At 34.4% G+C, this 11,526-nt stretch overlaps 3 protein-coding genes across 9 annotated transcripts; 1 reads left to right on the top strand and 2 right to left on the bottom strand.

The window, feature by feature from the left end:
• On the bottom strand, positions 111–2,953 carry LOC109328381. Of its 3 annotated transcripts, none has more exons than XM_019561824.1 (8): positions 2,680–2,953; positions 2,561–2,591; positions 2,159–2,229; positions 1,675–1,769; positions 1,169–1,236; positions 793–903; positions 459–648; positions 111–424 (listed from the first exon to the last, which is right to left on the bottom strand). In XM_019561824.1, exons 1-7 carry the CDS (start codon positions 2,846–2,848, stop codon positions 519–521), a joined length of 675 nt encoding a protein of 224 aa, XP_019417369.1. In that variant the 5' UTR covers positions 2,849–2,953; the 3' UTR covers positions 111–424; positions 459–518. The 3 variants fall into 3 exon arrangements, with proteins under 3 accessions (XP_019417369.1, XP_019417367.1, XP_019417368.1); XM_019561823.1 differs by having other exon boundaries at positions 170–424; positions 2,549–2,591; XM_019561822.1 differs by having other exon boundaries at positions 111–648; positions 2,549–2,592; positions 2,678–2,945.
• Positions 4,081–8,246, top strand: LOC109328113. 2 transcript variants are annotated; one of them, XM_019561400.1, is made up of 3 exons: positions 4,081–4,297; positions 6,146–6,631; positions 7,937–8,246. In XM_019561400.1, exons 1-3 carry the CDS (start codon positions 4,222–4,224, stop codon positions 8,053–8,055), a joined length of 681 nt encoding a protein of 226 aa, XP_019416945.1. In that variant the 5' UTR covers positions 4,081–4,221; the 3' UTR covers positions 8,056–8,246. The 2 variants fall into 2 exon arrangements, with proteins under 2 accessions (XP_019416945.1, XP_019416944.1); XM_019561399.1 differs by lacking the exon at positions 7,937–8,246 and having other exon boundaries at positions 6,146–6,941.
• Positions 7,676–10,875, bottom strand: LOC109328114 (ylmG homolog protein 2, chloroplastic). 4 transcript variants are annotated; one of them, XM_019561403.1, is made up of 4 exons: positions 10,628–10,874; positions 10,343–10,545; positions 9,207–9,483; positions 7,676–7,901 (listed from the first exon to the last, which is right to left on the bottom strand). In XM_019561403.1, the coding sequence occupies exons 1-3, from the start codon at positions 10,823–10,825 to the stop codon at positions 9,210–9,212; spliced, it is 675 nt and encodes a 224-aa protein (XP_019416948.1). In that variant the 5' UTR covers positions 10,826–10,874; the 3' UTR covers positions 7,676–7,901; positions 9,207–9,209. The 4 variants fall into 4 exon arrangements, with proteins under 4 accessions (XP_019416948.1, XP_019416949.1, XP_019416950.1 ...); XM_019561404.1 differs by having other exon boundaries at positions 7,676–7,895; XM_019561405.1 differs by lacking the exon at positions 7,676–7,901 and having other exon boundaries at positions 8,985–9,286; positions 9,320–9,483; positions 10,628–10,875.

The following is an 11,526-nucleotide window of genomic DNA, read 5'->3' as shown; positions in this document are numbered from 1 at the left end:
AAATCTGTATTAGACTTGTCCAAATTTGTGCATGTTAACCTCTAAAGTGCAAGTTAAACTTAAAAGAGCTCCAGACAAGCAGTTTCATTCATTCTAAGTTTGCAGCAAAGTTAGCTTGAAGTGCAGGGTTTTTACTTTTTTTTAAATGCATCAATCATTACACTTGGGATGGAGTCTTAAAACATGTATTGTTTTACGAATATAAGGAGTCATAGGTTAGTTTTAGAGTACATGGAGGTTTCTATAGTAGATCCATAGTTGGGAGGGAGTTCCTTACGCTTTAATCTTATGATAACTGGCTTTAACTTGCTCTTATATAACGCTATCATCACTTTCACTGGTATCACGAGCAACCAACCACGTAGGAATAGATGAAGTTATAAAAATGAACAAAAACCTATTTTTAATAGGAATAGATGAAGTCATCTATGTTTTCATATTCTACCTCTTGGGTCTTAGGTTCCACAATCCCAGCTATGTTGGCCAATACCCAAAAGGTGAAGACGTATGTTAGCTATTCACAGTATTGATTCTAATTGCTTCAACTCCGGGTCCAAACTCTGTGTTTCCACATCTTCTGGTTCTCTGTATGAATCAGCTATAACCTTTCCCCTACTTAGCACATCCGGCGGTACGGTTTGTAAGAGGCTGAAACAGAAAGGTTATTAAGAATTGCATCTTTGTCATTGCATGCAAGTTTTGATGAAACTAGGGGAAGGGAAACATGTGCTATAGGAACAAGGGATGTTTATGTGCATGGGAAAAAAGAGAGAACTGATTGTAACAAATCACCTGTCCAAAGCGTTAAGGGTAGAACCTATTTTTGCCTTCATTGATTTGACTGAGGCTCCAGGATCATTTCTTGATGCACGCAGAAGCAAGTTATCGAGATCCTCAAGAGACCTTAAGAAACAAAATTCTTCATATAGTGCTGAAGTTTTTCAACATTATGAAATTATGTTTTTCTGAAGGTGAGACTCAACACAGCGATAATATTGTTTGCCTTATAATCATTGAAACAACATATTCTAGTTGGGATTGCCGCACATTGGGTCACCCTTTTTTAAAATTTGTTTTCTGTACAGCTTATCGCTCCATGTCTAGTTGTAATAGGTATTTGTTTCATGAACATTTATTTAATTATTCAGTAGGAAAGTGATTATAGTACCTCAGACAATCATCAACACTGTTGAATGCAGTTTTACCATTGCCACTGTCAGATGCATATTGTGCCACCTATAAAAAATTGTGAAGTTCTGATTAACTTTCACACACAAATATTTTATAAAATGAATGATGATAGACATAGAGAAGATGAAATAGATTATCCTTAAACGTGATAGCAGCAATGGTTTCAACAAAAACCAATGAAGCTATTAGCTGTCCTAGGTTGTTTAGTTGTCCTTTTGAAATTAGCATAGTAGCTCCTGAATGGAGATGTACCAACTAAAGTTGGGAACTGTGTAGAAGAGACTTGACATTATACTTTATTCAAAATTACAAAAAGCGAGGCTCAGAATGATTTCAATTGACTCAAAGGTGATCAACCTAACAATAGAGAGTTCTACCATAAGAAAAATTAGCAGCACAAAAGAACTTTTTCAAATAAAAAAGTTGAATGAAATTAGAACTAGAAAAAGGATAGTGTAGAAGTTGAAGGAAGCCATTACTTACTGCTCGAATATTTACACGAAGTGATGCTGCAGGCCCAGAACGAAGTAGAGATCGGCAGAGGGAAAATTGGGGTTCATCACCTTCTAATGTTTTTTCTGTAATAAGTAGAAAGAAAAGCATGAAAATATTTTATATCATCTTCAACATATGATTCTCGCAAACCATACATAAACACATGTAGCAATACTAATAGCGAAGAAGGAAAATGGAAGGGAATGACAAGTAGATTCCACAATGTTAATGAGGAGAATGCATGCATATAGGAATCTCAATATAGATATAAATATATTTCTATATCTATAATGTGGGTAATTTTTCTAATAGTTTTATTAGCAAATGTGCCAGACCAAAATATAGAGATGAATCCACAGTGAAAGTTAGAAGCAACACTAAGTAGAATAATAAATAAATAACTTTAAATAACTTTTCTAACATCTACATATCTAGCATGGCAAAGGTAGTAGTTAAGGGAGATGGGGATTACCCAAGTCCTTGATCTGGAACTGAGTAAGTATGACAGCAGGTACATAAGCCTCCAGAGGATCAAGTTTTTTTCTACAGAATTTTTTGACATTAGATATAAAATCACAATATGTACAAAACTTTGATCCAAGTCCAAATTCTCAACAATACAATACCTACCATAAAAAGCAAATCCAAAAGCCACATGAATGGGTGTTGTCAAACATTTCATTTATTTACAGTATTAAATAGTTAAAACATTTATTACAAAACAGCACCCATAGTAAAAATGTTTTTTATACCGTCAGCAAATCATTATTCATTTATTAACTAGAATAATGCTCTGAGAGTGTAAATGTAAGGTTAGATGATAATACTTAGTTGAAGAAGAGACAATGACATATACACATACCTCTTGACATACTTATCTAACATACTTCCTTCAGCAGCAGCACCTGCAACGTGGAAAATACTCTTATCCTATGTTTTAATTTGCAACTTGCAATCATAATTCAAAACGAGAGAGAGAGAGAGAGAGAATACGGTTAGGAATGAGAAGAAAGTGAGAAAGAGCTATGGAGATGGACACTATACGGCGACTCTCTTGCCATGTTGTGGGTGACACTGCGCACTTAACACTCAATCGCTTCGCTTCAGATGAATGTGGGAAAGGCTTCTTGCTAACATGCGCAGTGGAGGATAGTGTCGCCATGCCCACACAACATAGATACGCGGGGTGTTGCTTGCACGAGTGGATTCTATTTCTATTACTTTGGTTGAAACTTCAAACCTTATCCTATTATTCTCCCTACGTTATTGCAATTATACCCTTACACTTTGTCATATTTATTATTTCAGTTTTTTTTATTTCCAACAGGTATCTTTACACAGGAGGTATTACTGTCTGAGCCGGGAACATCCACAGGTATGTGAGACTAATTTTTTCAGCGGACATTTTTCTATTCACAAGACTCGAACCAAGATCTTACTTAAGGGGAATCAAACATGTACCACTTGAACCAAAGCATGTTGGTTATATTTATTATTTGGGTTTGTGTGTCCATTGCCCAATTACATATTTTCAGAAGGACAATAACAAAAATTTAAATGTATCACTTTTTAAAAATTATAATTACATGGGTGTAATTGAATTGGATTTAACAAGTTGAGATGAGAAGAAAATTTCTAAACCGACCAACATGGATTTGTTTGGCTTAATTTGGGTTAATCAAATTTTAAATGTCATATTGGGATCAAATTCCAATTTTTCCATATTTTAACAATTTTAAAAATTGGTCCTTCAAACTCAAATATAAGAAGAAAAGTAACTAACACACTTGTTATGAATATTAGTTAACTTCATCTAATTTTCTCAATTTCATTTTAAAAATAATTCTCATTAACTAAATTATATGAAATGTATTCATAATGTAATATTTGCATATTGTGAACAATGACAAATTAAGCTCATATATTGTTAGTATATACATTTTTTTTATCTTCTTTTTAATGGCCTCTTGAATTTGTTTAAAAGTAATTAAGAAAGCCTAAGATGGTCGATGATAAATTTGATTTATGTATGTCTAGTAGAAAGGATTATTCTCTTAGCCAAAGTTAAAGTTGTTTTCACTATTCCTTTTGACCTATGTGGTTATGCATACATTATAACACTATATCAATGCTACTAGTTGTTTTCACTATTCTGAACAATTAAGTATTACCACACCGACAGAAAGCGTCTTAAATTCGATTCGTAATCTCAACTTCAATCATCAATACACCATTCCTTATTTAATAGCCTTCTATTAAACTCCCATAATTCTTTTAGGTTAGTCTAAAAGTTAAATTTTGGAGAGATAATTGAAAAACTGGAGAACTATGAAATACACTTGTGAGATTTACTTGCAACCTTCTCGTTCCGTTCCTTTCCTTATAAAGTGACATGTTGTAGTGGGGCCCAGGTTGGTACCAAGTTGTAGTTGAAGGCAACACATTGAATCAGACATAACACTGACTCATCCTCTTTCACTCCGATCTACCTCTGTCTTCAAATCCTCCTCTGTGTTCTGTTCTGATATAATAACAATGCCAAAGATTATGACTTTGTGTTATTTATTGGTCACCCTTCTCTTCATTCATGCTGCTTCTGCTGATACTCAAAGTACGTATAAACCATTTTTCCTTGTCTAGTGGTTTCTGTTTCAGATTTGGAACCTATCTGTTATGCCTTGATGTTTTAGGTTTGATCTGCTTTAACCCACTTAAAAAAAATTAATTTTTTAAGTTCTAGTCTTTCTGATTTGTGTCATTGTAGCTTCTCATTCTCGATTGCATTTTTTGACATTTAAAATGAAACGAGTTTTTATACTTCACAATGCCAGTGTTATGTAGCTTTTAGCTTTTCTGTGGCTAGATCACAGTTTCTTAGAAGTAGAACTATTGTGTAAGTTTGATCTCTCATGGAAAGTACTGTTCATATTGAATCTTGAACTTTCAGTATAATGCTGGAAATGGGGAAGTGATAAAAGGAAAACACATTATGATATTTTCTGATTCTTGTTTGGGGCAGTCAACTATATTAATTATCAGCTTCAAAACTCATTAAGCTTTCTCTTCAAATTTCCTATTCTGGCAGTATTCAGTCGAAGATATGTAATAGCAATAAATAAATCCATTTCAAGACCCCTAGATTGATTTTATTAATATATAGCTTTTGTTTTTTTATTCAAACAAAGGTTTCCAATTTCTAGAGGAAGAGAGATGCCAAGAAAAAACGTAGGCAAAACGATTGGTGAAGATTTAGACATTATGTTTTGTCGATGAAACTGATTTACAATAGAGTATTATGGTGTCGTTCGATTCACGTAGTTGACCTCACATAGTAGGATTAAGCTTAGTTGTTGTATAACTTTTGCTTTGTCTTTAGTGTTTCTAATTGTATTAAAGAAATAAAACTGTTGAGTTCAAATGAAATTATGAAATTGTAGAACGCATGATAACCAGACAGCCATGTTTTCCTATTTGAAAATTCATAACTTTTGTTGTTGTAAGGAACTGAATGAAATAACTTCCATGTTGAAATTATGATTTTGCCGTTAGATACCATTAAAATTTCTGTTTCTGTGCTTTCTTCTCTTTTTGACATAATTACCATGTTTGCTCAGCATCCCTGCAAACTGCAAACCAGTTCCGATTTTGAAAAGTGATTCCTATCGAAATTTCATTAGCATTTATCTATGGAATCATTAACAGTGAACTATGTACTATTAACACATACAGCATTAGGTTTTAGGAAATCGAGATTCGGTGTTAGATGGGAGTTGGAGAACCTCTAATATGCATAATGACCTCTGGTTTATCAGTTGAATTGGGTTTTTTAACCATTTATTGATCTGTATGCAAGAAAACATCTAAAAAGAGATGGGAATGGTGAGGTGAAACTAATATCTGTGCCTGGCTGATATTTCTCCCAGCATGATAGCAAGTCCTAGAAACCTGTATTATAAGTAGTTGGATGTATCATAATGTTGTCTAGGACTTGTGCTCTCCGGATGATAGATTATTTGGCAGAGAATCTATTGAACAAATCATATTTTGTTAATTGAAGTTTATTAGTTCTTTTCTTGCTTTGATTTGTTATATATAATATGTCTATGAGTGATGCTGCACTTACTTTATGTTTCACTTGCTTGTGTTCATGGCTGTGTATCAAACATAGTTGCAAAAATAGTTATGTCCTTGCCTTGCTTTCTATTACCTTCAGGTTACAGATTTACGTTTTCATTGATTTTATATATATGTCTACTTTCCTCACATTATAATACCTCCTTATTTCTTAAAAGTTCCTAAGTACCAACCCATCAATGATTCTGAATCCTTATTTCATTGTTGTATTTATCATGTAATAATGTCATTCAAACAGTTCAAATTCGTATTGTTTTTACTAGAATTTCCCCACTTGCCTGTTTTATAAGTACCCATTTGTGACATAATGAACAAAACTTTGCAGTCAAAGTTACCGATAACCCTGCAGACAAGTTGGTAGTTGTGCTTAATGAAAACAGAACAGCTCACAAGGTATCAACTTTATCTGACAACCCGGGACTTGCCTGTCTTGCTTTGCAATACATCAAAGCGTACCAAGGTGATTGTGGTGCGGTCGGAGGATCTGATGCCAAAAAGCCTCCAGAATCTCAATTTGCCGAAGTATTTGCTCCAAACTGTGGTGTTAAGGCATCAACTCTTGCCCCTATAACCGGTCGTTTCCTTGGTTGCCAAACTAAGTATGTCCATGCACCTGAGGCATTTTCTGACATCCTGATAAGGAATCAGAAGAGCTTGGACATACTGTATAGTAAGAATCACACTCAGGTTGGAGCTGCTGTGACCGGCACCGATGGAGGGTCTCCTTATTTCTGGTGTGTGTTGTTTAGCAGTGGCAAACCTAATAGCACCTTTGCCTTTGAGGGTGGTGTGGCTAAAATAACAAAACCAGGTTGCTTTAGTGGAGCTAATGATGTGTGCAGTGGTGCTAGTCATTGGTCTCCACTCACTGGAATATGCCTATTTGCCACTTCAGTTATTTTTGCTTTGGGGTTTGGTTTTCTATTATGATCATAAATTGAGTAAACTGTATTTTTGTTTTCTAATTGATTTATGGGCCTTCCTCCTCTTTGTTGTATATCTCAGGTTTGGCCTAAGCTATTTTTTCCCCCTTCGGATTGGTTTTGTTATTTGTTAAGGAGTTCATGACAAAAAGATCCCTTCATTTCTTGTTTTTATGTAAAATTTATGGTCTTGGCTCTTGCAATCCTCTTAGCTGGACTCCAAGTTTTCTTGGTAAATCAAAAGCTACACAAGACAATGTCTGTCCCATCAATATGATGTGGATCTTGAGTTTCATTAGGAATCTGATACCGTTTTTTTATTGTAGAAGTCTACAATTACAAAGAAATACGGAATCATCTCTAATGTCTTATAGACATAGAACTCCTAGGGTTGAGTATTATAGCAAAGACCATTGTTCATTGTAGGTAACTTAGAGTCAAATTAGATTAGAGGTTCAATTTTTGGAAAACTGCAGTTATATAAAAAATTATTATTGGTTGTAGACCAACACCCTACTTTGATATTGTTTTAGATAAGGCCAGATTAAACACCTAAGTATATAATTTTGAGCCCTCAGCACCAATTACAAAATATTCCCAAATGGCAGGTTCTATTTCAACAAAACCCATGTATGCTAAGTAAATATTTTCATTTTCTCTCTATGTTCAATACTCACATACCCCTCCTTTGCCAAACATTTGTAAGAAAAAACTCACTGCATGATATTTAGTGGAAACATGTGTTTAATTGGTACCATATTTCCATAAACAATTCAAGCCAGCGCTTCGATAACAGCAGCCAAATTCTGATAAAACAACCTTTTGCTGTCTATTTTCTTTTGTTCCATGAAAACATACAGTTCGAGAACTTAACATATATATTAAATAATTGTTTAAAAGCTTATCATGGGCATATATTTGCAATCAAAATGTAAATGAATAACATATAACATAAATAATCGGTAATCTAATTGATGATCTATATACTCGTGCGATTTGGCCACTCACTGTTGGCCATTAAGTAAATAACTCTCCAGTGCTCAGGAATCACAAGCTCAAAAATTGTATTGCCTATAACTATGATTACTTGTTGGGGAGGAACAACATAAACCTTTGTAAATGACAAACAATAAAGGCACAAATGAACATTATCATTATATTCTAATTGACACGACCGGAGATAACAAAACCAGGTTGCTTTAGTGGAGCTAATGATGTGTGCAGTGGTGCTAGTCATTGGTCTCCACTCACTGGAATATGCCTATTTGCCACTTCAGTTATTTTTGCTTTGGGGTTTGGTTTTCTATTATGATCATAAATTGAGTAAACTGTATTTTTGTTTTCTAATTGATTTATGGGCCTTCCTCCTCTTTGTTGTATATCTCAGGTTTGGCCTAAGCTATTTTTTCCCCCTTCGGATTGGTTTTGTTATTTGTTAAGGAGTTCATGACAAAAAGATCCCTTCATTTCTTGTTTTTATGTAAAATTTATGGTCTTGGCTCTTGCAATCCTCTTAGCTGGACTCCAAGTTTTCTTGGTAAATCAAAAGCTACACAAGACAATGTCTGTCCCATCAATATGATGTGGATCTTGAGTTTCATTAGGAATCTGATACCGTTTTTTTATTGTAGAAGTCTACAATTACAAAGAAATACGGAATCATCTCTAATGTCTTATAGACATAGAACTCCTAGGGTTGAGTATTATAGCAAAGACCATTGTTCATTGTAGGTAACTTAGAGTCAAATTAGATTAGAGGTTCAATTTTTGGAAAACTGCAGTTATATAAAAAATTATTATTGGTTGTAGACCAACACCCTACTTTGATATTGTTTTAGATAAGGCCAGATTAAACACCTAAGTATATAATTTTGAGCCCTCAGCACCAATTACAAAATATTCCCAAATGGCAGGTTCTATTTCAACAAAACCCATGTATGCTAAGTAAATATTTTCATTTTCTCTCTATGTTCAATACTCACATACCCCTCCTTTGCCAAACATTTGTAAGAAAAAACTCACTGCATGATATTTAGTGGAAACATGTGTTTAATTGGTACCATATTTCCATAAACAATTCAAGCCAGCGCTTCGATAACAGCAGCCAAATTCTGATAAAACAACCTTTTGCTGTCTATTTTCTTTTGTTCCATGAAAACATACAGTTCGAGAACTTAACATATATATTAAATAATTGTTTAAAAGCTTATCATGGGCATATATTTGCAATCAAAATGTAAATGAATAACATATAACATAAATAATCGGTAATCTAATTGATGATCTATATACTCGTGCGATTTGGCCACTCACTGTTGGCCATTAAGTAAATAACTCTCCAGTGCTCAGGAATCACAAGCTCAAAAATTGTATTGCCTATAACTATGATTACTTGTTGGGGAGGAACAACATAAACCTTTGTAAATGACAAACAATAAAGGCACAAATGAACATTATCATTATATTCTAATTGACACGACCGGAGGTGGTTGACCTGTTCCCATGAATCCTCCTCATCCATTTGTCCTTCTGTGAAGTAGTAACAATATCAGTAGACTGCAATGGAGCTGCAAGACCTTGTTCGGATTGTTCCGAAACTGGAAGCTCAGCAGGGAGTGCAGCAGCGGTGCTAGTGAAGGCATTGAGTACAAGGAATGCTAGGATGGGAGACAGATCCAGTGTTCCTCCAATAGGGGGAATAAGTCCGCGGAATATGTTCAGATACGGATCACATATGGTGCTGGATGGAAGAAACAAATAGTCATTTTATAGAACAAATTGAAATTCCGATGCGATCAGTATAAATAAGTAGCTGCCTTGGGAAGAAAGAAAATGGAAATATGTAATTTTATGGTTACATTATGCCTGAGCGATAAAATAACAGATTCAAAAGTTTAAGTTCATGACAACTTCTGTACTTCAGTAATCTCATATTTCCATCTATAATGGCATAAAAAATCAAAATTTATATGTAAAAGTTATGAATGAATGATACGATACATGTCCCACTCCTACATGAAACACAGTAACTGTTTTCAAGTGTGTTATGTGCTTCAAGATGCTAACTAAACACATGTATCAATCAATATGACTATCTACATGTCTATCATAATTGGCAGTTCCATACAGTGATTTAAATTGCGGCTGCAATATTGCGGTTGCGGTGACTGCCGCAACCGCATCACACCACAATTGCGGTGTTATGCCAAATCACAATGATGTAGCCGCATCAGGCCGCAATGTACCCGCATCTGGTCACAATGTAACCGCATCGGGCCACAACGCAACTGCATCAGGCCACAACGCAACTGCATCGGCGGACTGCATTTGAGTCGCATCAGGCTGTATCAAATTCAAAAATAGTTTTTTAATCACAAAATAATTCACCCTGCAACGGCAGCAATCCGCATCGCAACGGTAGCAATCCGCATTGCAACAGCCGAAATGACCGCAATCATAGTAACTGTTACCGCAATTTAAAACACTAGTTCCACATAAAAGGTATCTTGAAGCTTACTACAAAGGCAAGTAACAATTGAATTGAATAATGAATGGTGTTCCTAGCCTCACAAATAATTTAGGAATAATAATAATAATACCTTAGGGGAGACACAATAGCAGGAGGAGTATTAGGGAACCATGTGAGAACAAGCCTCACTACAAGCAATGTGTTGTAAAGGCTCAAGAAACTTTGTACTCCATTAGCTACAACAAGACCGGCTACCGAATCCCCCGGTAACACCGCTGCGAAATTGTGACTGGACAATAACCTCATCTTCCGGTTAGAGTTACTGCATCGAATCTGAAGTGAAAAAAGAAAGATCATTAACAAAGTTAGTGAAGTTAGTTCATACAAAAGAAAGCGCATTCAAATTGGGAATAACCTGAAAACATAAGGTGTGAAATTGAGAGGAGAGAGAGGCAATTTTATTGAGAAAAGGGTTTTCAGAAGCGAAGGAGTTTAGAGATTTCAAAAAGTTATCAGCGACGGTGGTGATTGGAGGAGGAATGAGATTGAGAAAGGGAAGTGCTAATGGTGTTTGAGCATTTATGAAACATGAATCTTTCACATTCAAACCCATTCTGCTATCTTCGGATGAGGAATTTCAATGTCTTCTACGAACCTCGAACAAGATAGGGGATCCAAAAATAATATCCACAACCTCTCTACTCCTCAATGCTCTATCTATTGTTTTCCGGAATATTGGGGTAAATTTGTCTTTACATACTTATCTTATTTCGATATTTTAATTTCAACCTCTACAAAATATTAATTTATTTTGTAACTTTATTGGATTTAATATTTATATTATTTTTATACTATTAGCACATTATACGTTATCATCATTCGCTTTCAAATAAAAGTATTATAAATCAATGGTGAATAATATGCTAACAGTATAAAGAATCTTTTACTAAGAATACATATATTTTAAACTCTAATTTAATTTTTATGTTTAGCCCAAATTTATTTTTGGGTAGTAGGAAATTAAATTTACACTTAAATATTTTAAACTCGAATATATCTTCATTTTAAAGTCTTATTACTATGATAATTCAAATTACACTAGAGACAGTTTGGAATTGAAAGTGATTCTGTGAGAGCTAAATCATATAAGAGTAGATTACTGCCACCTCAGATCAACTGTCCCATTTTTTATATCCTATTGTGTTCTAAGCCAATTAAAAGTTGACAAATATTTAAAAATAAAAATAAAAATAATTTTTTATGTTATTTAATAAAATTTGAGCTAAATTTGATTGGAGACATAATATCCCGGTT

This window comes from Lupinus angustifolius, chromosome LG15 (genome assembly GCF_001865875.1).
Source record: "Lupinus angustifolius cultivar Tanjil chromosome LG15, LupAngTanjil_v1.0, whole genome shotgun sequence".
NCBI classification, from domain to species: Eukaryota; Viridiplantae; Streptophyta; class Magnoliopsida; order Fabales; family Fabaceae; genus Lupinus; species Lupinus angustifolius.
The sequence above is the reverse complement of the archived record's forward strand: the minus strand, read 5'-3'. Positions and strand labels throughout refer to the sequence as shown.